Below are 13,419 nucleotides of genomic sequence, written 5' to 3'. Positions count from 1 at the left end.
ACTAACATAGCCAACAAGTCTCATTTCAAGTTCGCTTTGAGTGATGAAGACCTTAGGAAGGCTGCTTGGATCGTGGCTTTGAGAATTTGGAGGCCTCACCTGGCTCAGTGGGAAGAGTCTGTAATCAATTATTGCTGCCTGTCATGGCTGTGGGAGAGGAAAATCCAAGCCCACTTGCCATTTATTTGATTTTCTGATCCAGTATAACCCTCTTCACTTACAGCTGAGGAATCTGAGGCATTGGTGGGATACGGGGTTACCTTTACGAATAAAGAGCTAGAGTGATTGGTCTAAGGGTAGACTGATATTGGGTTGGTCTTCTTTGCAGAATGTAGGTATCCTGATGTCAAGTTCCCTGCCCTTTCTTTCTACCAATTGCATTCTAAATTCTGATTGTTTGGAATTCAACAATAGATATGACTAATACCCAGTTACACTATAATAATATAGTCTTTGTTCGTTCTACAAAAAAAAAATCATAATACTTAAATATATTCTTAAATCTTTTCAAGCCCCTAATATCTATCTTTCTGGAAGAAAAATAATTTCTTACTAAAACTTAATTTCTCTAAGACATTAAATCCGATAAGTGTACTGTTTTTCCTAGGCTTCAAATTCTTTAGCCTTCTTTCTCTCTGTTTAGAGTTTATAAATCTCACTGACTTAATCCCATTCAGTGTGATACTAAAACTAGCAATGAAGTGTAGAGGAACCATTGATATTCCAAATTCCTCGAAAATGCACACCATGGTGCCCTTGAGTAATCTCAAACTATTAGCCATAGTCCCTCGAAGCTTACAGCAAGCAGTATGGAATATCCATTTGCCCAGCATTTACCTTCTATAAGCACACCCTATACAGAATTACTTTTTAGAAATTCAAATGAAATATTTCAGGTAAGCAAATAGTTGTTGCCATTGTCATAACTGAATATCTAATATCCATACAAACATAAAATAATGCAGTACTAACAGGTGTTGCTCTTCCCTTAAATTTCCCCACATAATCTAGAGTTTTTTTCACCTCGTATACAGATATACTTATTTTAAAACTTACTTGAGTGCACTCAACAAAGTCGAGAAAACAACGTCTACAAAAGGCTCCTGGTGAAGAAACATGTAGAAACCAAGAGGATGGGTTGTAATGTATGCCTCGTGAGCACCTGGATTCTTCCACCATATTTGTCAGAACTCTCTGTACTATGTGTGCGTTGGAAAATCGATGGCAAGTCTCTATTATGTGAGCCTTCTCTGAAAATCCTTTAACGCAGACAACACTTTGTAAAAAATAGCAAGGGATGGGGTAGTCATAGGGCATACCTTATGACTTTTACTGCTTCACCTCTCCAGCTGCCCATTGAAGAGAGGTTTTGGCTCAGGTTTACCTATCATGGCAGCATAGGCCCATGGGGACCCATGGAAGGTAACGAGGGGCTCCATTAACCAGTTTCATTATTTCATAAGGCCTAAGGGAATAACACACCCACCAATAATAAGGCTGCTAAAGCTAGAGTGTCAAATTACTTTGGGGCAAAATCTTCTCAACTTCGTATGAAAACTCTTATTACTTCATGCTGATAAGAGTCTCTGACTGGCAACTATGTATGTGTTTGACTAATAAAGTGTTAAATAAAAACAAATGAATTGTTTTGTTTGGATATTAAAATTTTTCAAATCACAGAGTCCCAGATGTAGAAGATAATCAGAGAAGACTCATTTATATTAAGGGCTCAATGTCAATTTAATAACTTTAGTAATGATGGTGCTGACAGAGCAATAGCTAAAACTTACATGACATTTCCTAAGTGCCAGGAGCTGTTCTAAGCATTATACATACATTTATTTATTCAATCACCATAACAACCATATTAGGTAGGTCTTATTAGCCCAAAGTAGAGTTATAAGAAGTGAGAAAAGGGAGACAGAGGATCATCAAATGACATGCCCACAGTCATACAGATAGTAAAGGCTGAAGCAAAAATTTGAACCCAGGCAGTGTGCTTTAGAACACATTCTCTCCATTCCTTCCTTCAGGAAATACTATCGTTAAGGTCTCATTTTTAATTGGAACAAAGACCACAGAGCAGAGTAGCTTCCTTATCTGTAAAATTAGGGATAGTGATAGTAGTTTTCTCAAGTTGTTGATAAGGTTTAAGAAATTCATTTTTATAAGATTTGAAACCCAAACCTGGAACAAAATAAGTGCCATTCGGTGTTTGCCAGTGTTAACAACAAGACTTTTTAAACTACAAAGCTTTTTTTCTCCTCTTGAGCACAGATCGAAATCCTGAGGCCAACCATCTCACAAGTGTTCAGTATGCGTAACTTTGAAAATGAAGTTGCTATTGTCCAACTACCAATAGGCAAGGAAATTCAAATGGCTGCCTGAAAACAAACCATTAACTTAGCTTACTGGTGAAAGCTCAGCCCTACCTTCCCTCTGCAATGGGAGGGGGAGAGGAGGAGGATGGGACACTTTGTGCCTGAGCAGAGGTGTGTGTAAGCAGAGCCTGAGCACTGCCAGGGACCCTTGATGAGCTCTTCATTCTTTTCTCCCTGTTCACAAACACTCCTGAGAGCCTGGTAATTTACCACTAAATCTGTGTGCATAGAAACAAACAAACTTTTAAACTACAACATTCACCACATGATATGTACATTCCTTGGACTAGCGTATCATTGCATAATATTGTTCAGTTTTAATAAAACTATCCTTTGAAGCTCTGTTGTGGAGGAGAGTAATTCCACAGCAGCTTTGAAGTATCCTCCCTTAAATAAAGTCAGAGAAAAAGCCATTGTTTATTTCACCACTATTTAAGAGTTAATGAGAGATTTGCACCTGTACAGCTGTTGTGGACCGAAACTAACTCATGGAGTGAATGTATTTTCTGCTTGAGACAGTTGTAAATGCCTTAAGTAAAAACACTGAGGACTGCTAATGGATAGGTTTATTTTAAAGCATGCCATCTGCTATCAATCATAGAGAAGTATAGGAAGCAAGTTTGGCTGGGCTCCCTCCTTGTGAGCCTGATAAAGACAGGGCTCCAGGACTCGAGAACATTGAGTCCTCAAGAGAATAAAACATCAAACCTACTCAGCAGCTCCACTAACAATAATAAAAATGCCTCTGCCTAAAGGTGACATTCTGAATTTACGATTATTTGTGTCTATAAAGTGTATTCTTTGGCTCCTGACTCATTCTGACCGTCTCACTCTAAGATCAATACATTAAGCCTGCCTGGAGTAAATGGAAATCCTCTCCTTTTATTAAACCAGCAGCCGGTACCTGAGTCGATCTAATGCCCTATAGGATCGCAGGAAGATTTTCAGCTCTGTTCTCTTCCGTTTTTAAGATTTTTCATGAGAAAATTACAACTGAAATCTATTTTAATTCACTAAAATACATAAATAACATAGGCAAGTTTATCTTTCTTAGAAGACAAAATAAAATGAAAGAAAATAAAAGACTGGATTGGAATTCATCCTACTATTCTTCTATCATGTGCCCATGATGATGCTGTCAGAAAATTACATATTAGAAATACGTTACAGTAAAATTCAGAATCGGTGGCTCAGAATCGTTATGTTCTTTATGCCGTACGGGCCAAGGATGTTTTCAAGAGGACAAACATTATTTCCTCAGAAATCTTCCAGCTGTGGAATTATAACCAATATTGCTTTCAAAAATGGATCCCAAAGTATTCCTTGAAAAATGTCGAGCCTGGCTTATTAAAAGTGCTGCCTGCTGAAATCCTCAGTGGATGAAATGAGTTGTGGCATTGGAAACTTCCACAGCTTATAATGTTAGAATCGGCCTCAAATCTGCAGCTTAACTTAATTCTACTGCTAGCCTGGAAAACAGAGTCGTGAGTGTTTAGGGAAAACCCACCTGGCCAGCAAACTCATGAGCCTAATTAAAGTTAATAGAGAAATTAAAAGAGGAAAACATTGGCTCAGTAGTAGTAAGAAGAAGTGTATACGGCAATAGAAATTCAGGGCGGGAACTTATATTTTATACTATGCATTTGTCAGAAATACTCCTTCCTGAGTACATGAAAGAGGAATTTGTATTATTTGACTTGCTAGGTATTATGGGTGATATGTTAGAGTTCAATATATTGTTTTCATGCTGAAGAAAATGAATGTTTTAGGTTAAATAGTAAAGTGGAAATACTGATTCAGTCAATGAATACACTTTCAGGTCTGCTATGCACGCAGCAGATTCGGTAGGTTCTGTAATATTAGAAATGTCAGCAAATTACTATTACTACATATACCATTAGTTATGTTAGTAAAAATATCAGTAATATATGTAATATTAGGAAAAGGCATTATCCTTGCCCTTCATGGAAAAAATATCTAACATTGAATTAAACTGAATTCTACAGCAATGTAATAGTGCCAAACTTAAGAGCTAAATTCTTAGAGATAAAAAATGCTTTAAGAGTTTAGGAAAAAAGGGAGAAAAGTAAAAACTGCAGTAGCCATGAAAAAGTGGTTAAGAAGACTTGCATCATTTTCTTAAAAATAAAAAGAAGAGATAAAATGAATAAAGACAGTCTATAATTCACACTTTAAAGGATATAAAAGATACTTACCTATTGAAATTTCAGTGTCCTTTCCAATGCAACATGGGATTCAATGTTGAGTCAAGTTACAAAACATATCTGGGGCAGAAGGAAGCACCAGTAATGCTTTATTCCTTTGACAGTAATTTTAAAAAATGAAATTTCCATACTGATCAAGCAGGAAATATATTATTATACAAGTGAAGCAGAAGGTCAGAGGAGGAGTGCAGCCAGTGAAGGGCACCTGCCTCATGGAAACAGGGAGCCTCTCTCTACCCAGGACAAGCTGACTAGTGCCTTGAGAGGAAGAAAACTCAATCTTACCAGATCCTTCAATTTATCAAAGGAAGCTGAAAACCTGGCTTTTAAGTAATACTTCCTAAAATGTTAAAGAGACTTTATGGTCAAACTAAACCCCTTCTACCACTTGGGACAGGTCTACCAATCCTGCTCTGGGTTTTTCAATAGTCCATGTCATAGAGAATCCTGAATCTTTAATTCTAGGAATTCTGAAAATAAGGCTATACATGCTTCCCAAGGCTCCTGTTTTACATTTGAATTCCTTCTATACGATGGCATTCTGTCGCTCTTCATGAATTCATGAAGCCAATTCTGTGAACTATTTTAGAAGAGCCAGTGCATTTCTGAAAGTGCTGAAGCTTGGTGTGTTTCTTACACCAGATTTCCAATCACTGACAAATAATTCAGTGGCACACTAATGAAAACAGTACTGTGATGGGGCCTGTGCTTCTATGATTAGACATTAGTGGCCACATCAAGAAGAGAAACTGAAGATTAGCACAGTGATTTGTTCCCCAAAACCTGAATCATTTAATCTTCTTTCTTTAGAAACCAGTGGCCTATGAATATGGTAAAAGAATTAAAACCACATTTATAAAGTGATTTCTAAAAGATTCTAACATTTTCAATAAAAAGGATTGGTCATTAAAATATAGTTAATAAATATTATTCAGAACTCATTACCTTAAACATTCCCCACTTAGAAAGTGTGAATACTCACTGACTGAATTGTGAGAAGGTTATAATACCAGATAGGTATTATGTGATGTTTTCACAGTTAATTTCTGCAGCATAAGAGCTATACATTGGGAAAAGGAAAAGTTTAAACCAAAATAAATCTACTCTTGTGCTTCAGGAAGTATTATTTTATCATACCATTTAAGTTAGGACCTGTGTGAATTATTAAATATTGCTGCTAATTCTAACTGCATATAATTCTATACTATCAGGTAAATGTTTCTGAAAACATGCATTTACTAATTCCATCAATGAGTATTTATTGAATTCTTACAGGGTTCTATTCCTGGTGCAGAAAAAATATATATCTTACTTAAAGTTACTGAATTGGAAATCATTAACTTTGGTTTATTTTCCTTGCATTTTTCATTAGACAGTCTCTAATTCAAAATTATCCATGTTAAAAGTCAGATGCATAAATAGCAACAGTTTCTAAGACAGAAGGTCTTGCTGCATACCAACACTTATCAGACATCATCTACACAATGTGTAAGTTGCTGTTAATATTGTTGACAACCCTTTTGAATTTAGAACATCTAACACTTGTGATATCAAGAAACAGGTGAACATTTGGGAGGTAAATCTTCCAACCAAATAATTCAAATGCTAATCAAAATCAACGACCTACATGTAAACAAAGAACAACATTAACAATAAAATCAATCTGTTGCATATTAGAAAGAGTTTGGGGCTAGGACTTATTTGGACTTTATCACAAAGTAACTTCAACCTTGATAAAAGAGATCACCTCTCTGTACTTATCTTTTCTCCTTGAGAAAGTAGAGAGAGGAAAGTGGTCTCTTACCTCTCTGGCAAGAATTTCTTATATTTTTTTAAGCTACTTCTATTCTGTGGAGATTAGACTTATGAAACAAAGATGATGTTTTCCTATATGCAGTTGGATGTGGATATGTTAATAATTTGTAATATTTACAGATTGGGTAAACGTTTTTAATATATAATAAAACGCTTTTCTACCTATCTATCTATCCATCCATCCATCCATCCATCCAACCATTCCACCTAAAATGTCAAGCTACAAAGAAAACCACTTTTACAATTTGGCATATTTCCTGATAGTTGTTTACTCTATGCTATTATACATACATATTTATATAAATTTGTCACTGAACTGTATTAATTTTCTATTCTTCTTTTACTCTACATTACATCAAGAATCTTACTCCATATCAGTGGATATTCTTTAAAAACATAACTACAAAATCTTCCATTAGACGGACATATTCTAGTTGATTAACCTTCCCCAAATGTTAGACACTTAAGTTGTTTTCACTTTTTATCTTACAATAAAAGTCATTGCTAATAAATCTTATTGTACATTTATGAACATTTCCTTGAGATCAATTCTTGAGTATAGATATGCCATTTTTAAAGCTCTTGACTGGTACTAAAATGCCATCCAAAAAAATTGTGTCAATTCACTCTGCCACCAGTGTAGAAGACTGTCTATTTTTGATCAACACAGTGGTGTGTGTTACATCAATATGATATGTGGCCCATAACATGAGACTTTTTATGGCTTCCTGGAGAGCAACAGGGGAAGGAGTGCCACCTTAATCTCTAATTTTCTTAATCAGTCTTTGAGTATTCTTGAAAGCTTAAAACTAGGCACTGTGCCTACCTCTTACACACACACACACACACACACACACACACACACACACACACACGGCTGTCATGGTCATACATGTAAGATGAACCTTCTGATGACAGCAAACAGACCCCCACTGACATACACAATCAGGGAAGGGAGGACTTTTCTGAGACCACTTGGTTATAAGCCAGCTGTCAAGAGGCCATGGAGGGTGAGAGTGAGTCTTCAGGGGATCCTGCCTGGTTGAGAATATAGCTTCTAAGGTGATAGAAGTGTAGATGGAAGAGACCTTTCCCTTTATCTACTAGAGAAAAAAAAACCGTTGCCAGGAAATGAAGTATTTTCAAAACCCAACAACAACAACTAAAAGAAAAATTTGCTAATTTTGCCAGCTAGCACAAGGAACTCGGCCACCAGTCAAAAGGCTCTGTGTCCAATTCAGAGCTGGATTAACTTTAACAAAAATTTCCCCCTTCAGCCACCTAAGTGTCTGTTGAATTAGGCAGGAAGCCAAGCTGGGATAGAAACAGTCACTCACATGAAATGTCCGTTTCCACTTGGATCTCTGTGGCCCTTTCCCATGTCATGGTGAAAAAATGCTTCCTTTGCCTGGATGTTTTCAGGATGCCTTGGTTTGAAGAGGAAGTCAGATTTGCTGTTCAGAAGGCGTCTACAGGAGGGGAAGCCACAGCTTTGCACACTCAAAACCAGGCTGTCCATGCCTTAAAAAAAAAAGAAAGAAAACTATTCCTCTCCCACTCCTACCCATGATTTTGATGTTGAAAGGAACCTGTTGTGGTTTAAATGACTCGGTCAGTTCTTCTGGGATTTTCCAAAGTTTCCTATAAAAAGAAATCTGTGGGAAATGAGTGATTGCATAATCACTAACATATGCCCATTTCTCCAAACCTGTTATCTTTGGGTGTTTTGAAATGCATTGTCCCAACTACTGAATTGCTATTTTCTAATAGTTTTAAGTTGTGATGCAAATTGTATAGTCTCTCTCTTTTTTAACATTTGAAGGGTACCTAGTTAAAAAAAAAAAAAAAGCTACTACCACAAAAAGTAAGGCCAGGTTGTGTATGCAGCAAAATTAGCAGGACAGGATAATGAAGAGTGGGAAAATCAGGCAATTATCCAGATAAAAGGTGAATGGAGGGAAAACTTGTTTTTGTCAATTACCTGCGTACCTTAAATAATATTTTTAGCCTGACTTAAGACAGTAAATGCCTCTATTTTCTTTTTCAGAAGTGTATATTTGGCTAACTAGTAAGATTATTTGTCTGTTTTATCCAGAGTAGACACACAACTTATTCATTTTTTTATTTAAAAAATTAAAGCACCTGGGCTCAGAAAAACATCCTTAAAATTGAAGGAAGCCTGGAGATAGAGCCTAAAGAGCATTACATTTCTATGTGGGGTGGGTGAAGGAAATAAAATTAATGCTATTCAGTTTCCATGAGGATGAAGATCACTGATGCCTGGTCTTCAGTTTATTAACTGAGTTATAGATAAAAAATTTCAGAGTCTGCTCTTCCCAGCAGCTGCATAGCAGAGAATCCACAGGTTTATCACTTACTGACACCAAAGATCCCACAAGAAAATGGAGGCTAAAATGAACCAGATCTTTTTTCAAACTTCTTTCACTATTACTATCTTTTGTGAAAAGTTGAAGAGTCCAGTGAGGTACTGATGGTTGATCAGAGGGACATGGGTCAGTACCCTATAAACTAAGGCTTCCCAGCAGGCATTCAGCTAGGGGACCAATGGTTCTCAACCCTGGCTGTAAATCAGAATCACCTGGGGAACTGTCGGACTACTCATGCCTCGGGTCTGCTCTACACCAGGTAAATCTGACCATGGGCACAAGACCAAAACATAGTTGTTTTTCTATAAGGTCTATGGGTGGTTCCAATGTGTGGCCAGGGAAGGGACCCACCTGCATGTTGTTATGGCATCAAGGACTTCTCTGTCTTAAACCTCAGTCCACTTGATTGTGGATACATTGTTGAATGTAGGATCTTTATAACTATGTTACACTATAAGAATGTTTATTTTGCTACTGCTGTATTCACAATACCTAAAATGACACCTGAATTAAAGTAAGTTTATGCATATTTACAAATAGTAATAATAATTGAATGAATAATTATAAGGCGACTTTTTTTTTTAACAGTGAATGATTATTTTACGTGATGAAAAGGTTACCAGAGGAAATTTTTAGCATAGGGCATTATTGTTCAGAGAAAGCTTTATGAAAATAATGAATCTTTGCCAGGGTCTTGAAGGCAGAATGAACCGTGGCTTGTGGAGAAGAAGAACTGCATGAGTGGAGATAGAAAAGGCTAGTGCTAAGCATTTTGCAGGATGAGAGAACTAAAAATTCCACTTAAGAAGTATCTAGTACCACTGTCCATGCTTATGCCAGAATATCTGAATCTGTGAAAAAAAAATCTACTCAGTTTTAAAGGAATTCTAGAAAATATTGAAAGCTAAATGTACACAAAAAATAATTCACATTCACAAAAAAAGGGAAAGCTAGGTGCTAGCAAATATATACAGGTAATAAATAACATTTCAATAACTTAACTTCATGTTACAGGAATGTTTTCAGTTTGGGAGAGTAGGAAAAAGCAAAATAATATTATCTTTACTCCCATCAAAACTTATACATCACATCTTCATTGATAAGATGAAGATTTTGAATTAAATCATGGTACAGTTAAGGGGAGTTGTATCTTGTTGAAGTTTTCATATTTTATTTGTAGGATAATAATACTGTGTAGTCAAAATTGAAATAGTTTTTAACGTGTCTTAGTAAAACAACACAACCAGTTTTTTCCTCTAGCTATGGAACTGATAATTTTTTCTATGATTGAGCATTAGATGAAGTAGTTGGCTCATGTTTACAAGCCATATTGTATATCTCCCTGAAATCTCTGAATACTAGAATCACAAATACTGACAAAATGATCAAACATAGAACTTCATGAAAACAAGGAATCCTATGAGAACTGAAACTACCAGGCATACATCAATTGAGGAGAATGAAGGGAAATAGAGTCTCTATTATGTACAGCGGTCTCTTTCTCTCTACCTCTCTGGATCCTCCCCAGTCTTATTTGTATTGTGTAGAGAATACAATTGAATTTATGTAAGTTAAATTCATCTCTAGTGAAATGCAACTGAAGTCACTTTATCATTATCAAGCTAAGAAGCATATTTGGCATGCTATGATATGGGCTTCTGTTCTCTTATGTCTGCTCAAAGTTTTTGGGTATGGTTTAGATTAAGGGATGCAGAAAGAAATGAATTCATTTTTTTAAATAATAACAAAGTTTGAAAGAGAACTAACATGTTGGAACATAGTCAATATATAAACAGATCTCAACAATCTAGAATTGCAAAGAACTGTAACGACAGATCAAAATATAAACTTGTGGATTTCAGTTCCAAATATCAGTCAGTTAATTTCAGTGAGACAAATACATACATTTACATGAAAAAGTCTACCTGTTGAAGATGAACCCAAAATCAAGAACTATAATGGTAAGAACTCTGTTAGAATAATGAGAATCTATAGGCTAATCAAAAACAACTACACAGGGCTTCCCTGGTGGCGCAATGGTTGAGAGTCTGCCTGCCGATTGCCCCAATCTGGGAAGATCCCACGTGCCGCGGAGCGGCTGGGCCCGTGAGCCATGGCTGCTGAGCCTGCGCGTCCGGAGCCTGTGCTCCACAACAAGAGAGGCCACAACAGTGAGATGCCCACGTACCGCAAAAAAAAACAAAACAAACAAACAAAAAAAAACAACTACGCAGTAGGAATGCACTTTTAAATTTAACTTTTAAGGATACATTTAGAACGGTAGTGATAAGGTGATAATAAAAGTTACAGATAAAAAATAAATCTGAATCCCCCTGTTCTAATTTCAAATACATATATAATTTTTCCAAGTCTCCAAATATTTTTAACATAATAAAATTTTAGCAAGATAAATTTTATCAGTGATTGCCTCAGTGGCATTTATCAAGGTAAATGAATGAGTCTTAAGGCAACTTGGAGTTGCTTAAAAGGTGTTTAAGAGGGCTTCCCTGGTGGCGCAGTGGTTGAGAGTCCGCCTGTCGATGCAGGGGACACGGGTTCGTGCCCTGGTCCGGGAAGATCCCACATGCCGCGGAGCGACTGGGCCCGTGAGCCGTGGCCGCTGAGCCTGCGCGTCTGGAGCCTGTGCTCCGCAACGGGAGAGGCCACAGCAGTGAGAGGCCTGCGTACCGCAAAAAAAAAAAGGTGTTTAAGCGCTAGTAGTTTTCATAGTTGTTTCATACGATTTAAATGAAATAAAACAACTTTTTATTGTGGAGAAATAAAATGGTTCAACTGGAATGACCACGGATTCATGATCATTATAAAGGTAGAACTGTAGATTTGGAAGGGACGTAGCAACCGTCTAGTGTGAAATCCCTCTTACTGAAATACTTTCTTGATAGTACATGGAATCCCAGAAGGAAGGAAATCTTATAAGTTTATTAATACAAGTATCAGTAAGGTGTTTGAATATCTTTTAAATCATATCTTCTACATACGCATTTAATGGGTCACCTAGTCACTATTAAAACATGACTTTGAGATGCAGACTCTTTTTCTTTTGTTTTTTTTTGCGGTACGCGGGCCTCTCACTGTTGTGGCCTCTCCCGTTGTGGAGCAACAGGCTCCGGACGCGCAGGCTCAGCGGCCATGGCTCACGGACACAGCCGCTCCGCGGCATGTGGGATCTTCCCGGACCGGGGCACGAACCCGTGTCCCCTGCATCGGCAGGCGGACTCTCAACCACTGCGCCACCAGGGAAGCCCTAGACTCTTAACTGTTGGAAAATTTTGGTGATTCAAATTGACATTTTCAGCCTCGACCTCTCTCTTGAACTCCAGACTTCAATATTCAAGTGGTAACTAATCATCTCTACTTACCATATCTAAAATTGAATTCTAATTTTCATTCTTTCCTATCTGTTCCTCCTCCAGGGTTTTCTTCTCAATTTATATTGTTAACCATACTGTCATCTTAGTTTCATATAAAGAAATTGCTGATATTTATGTCTGCCCTCATGTTATTTGCTTTCTAGTTGATCTACCTGTGTTATACATTTTTCTTGAAGTTTCTTTTTGATTAATCAAATATTCTAATCATTTTATTTCTCTCTTCTATTATTTTGCTAGCTGTACATTTCTAGCTTTCCCTTCAGTGGATACCTTATAAATTACAACATGCATTCTTTGCCTATTACTGTCTATTACACATTTCCTTGTCTTCATAAATGGTGATTTCATTTTTATAACTACACAGGCCCAAACCTTGGAGTTAACTTTGATTCTTTTCTTTCCCCCACATATACAACACACCAGGAAGCCCTTTGATTCAACTACAAAATATGTTCAAAATTCAACCATTTCTAGCTACCTCCACTCCTAGCCATCTAAGTATAAACTAATACCAGCTTTTATCTAGCCTATGCAGTCAGCTTCCTCACCAGTCACCTCTCCTCTTGCTTCACTAGAATCTGTGTTCCACTTACTGTCAGAGGAATTCTTCCAAATAGAAGCCATATGATATCAGTACTATGCTCACAACTCTACAGAAGCTGGCCATCTCACTTAGAACAAACTTCTGAATCCTTACCTTATCCTTAGAGGTAAAGCACAATCTGATCCCAATCTCCTCTGTAGCCTCACCTCCTACGAGGTTCTCTGTCTCTCCTCTCTAACCCTCACTGGTGCCCTTATTATTCCTCAGATACGACCCACACAGCCCCTGCCTCAGAGCCTTTGAATGCCTACTATCCTGTCCTGGAACAATCTTCCCACAGTTACCCACATGATTTGTTCTCTCACTTCAGTCAGATCTCTGCTCAAATGCCACCTCCTCAAAAAGGGATTCTTTAAATACCTTTTCTGAATCCACACGCCCTCCCTCTTTATCCTCTTGCTCTATTTTTTTTCTGTTCATAGAAAAGCCTGATGCGCTCACCATTGGTCTACTTGTTTATCATCTATTTCCCTTTATATGCAAAAATCATGGAGGTAGAGATTTTGTTTTTTTGGTTTCCTCCCCACTCTCTTAAAAAAAGCTCGAATAGGCCTCAATAGAAGCTCGATGGATATTTATGAAATTAAGTAATGAATTAATGAGTTCTAATTGTTA

General features: G+C 37.1%; 1 protein-coding gene across 33 annotated transcripts in view; it reads right to left on the bottom strand.

Moving 5' to 3' along the window:
• The window catches only part of LOC307187576 (uncharacterized protein), a 791,299-nt gene that overhangs the window by 274,053 nt on the left and 503,827 nt on the right, over window positions 1-13,419 (bottom strand). For 30 of the 33 annotated variants that reach the window (XM_079923801.1, XM_079923799.1, XM_079923785.1 and 27 more), the window contains one exon: window positions 7,759-7,942. The exons of 2 other annotated variants lie outside the window; for them this stretch is intronic. In XM_079923801.1, coding sequence (XP_079779927.1) covers window positions 7,759-7,942 — 184 coding nt within the window. Of the gene's footprint in view, window positions 1-4,613; window positions 4,667-7,758; window positions 7,943-13,419 lie in introns of those variants that run through there. One more of the 33 variants, XR_013828648.1, reaches the window with a different exon arrangement.

The sequence above is a fragment of the Stenella coeruleoalba genome, assembly GCF_951394435.1.
Source record: "Stenella coeruleoalba genome assembly, chromosome: 6".
In the NCBI taxonomy this organism is placed as follows: Eukaryota; Metazoa; Chordata; class Mammalia; order Artiodactyla; family Delphinidae; genus Stenella; species Stenella coeruleoalba.
The sequence above is the reverse complement of the archived record's forward strand: the minus strand, read 5'-3'. Positions and strand labels throughout refer to the sequence as shown.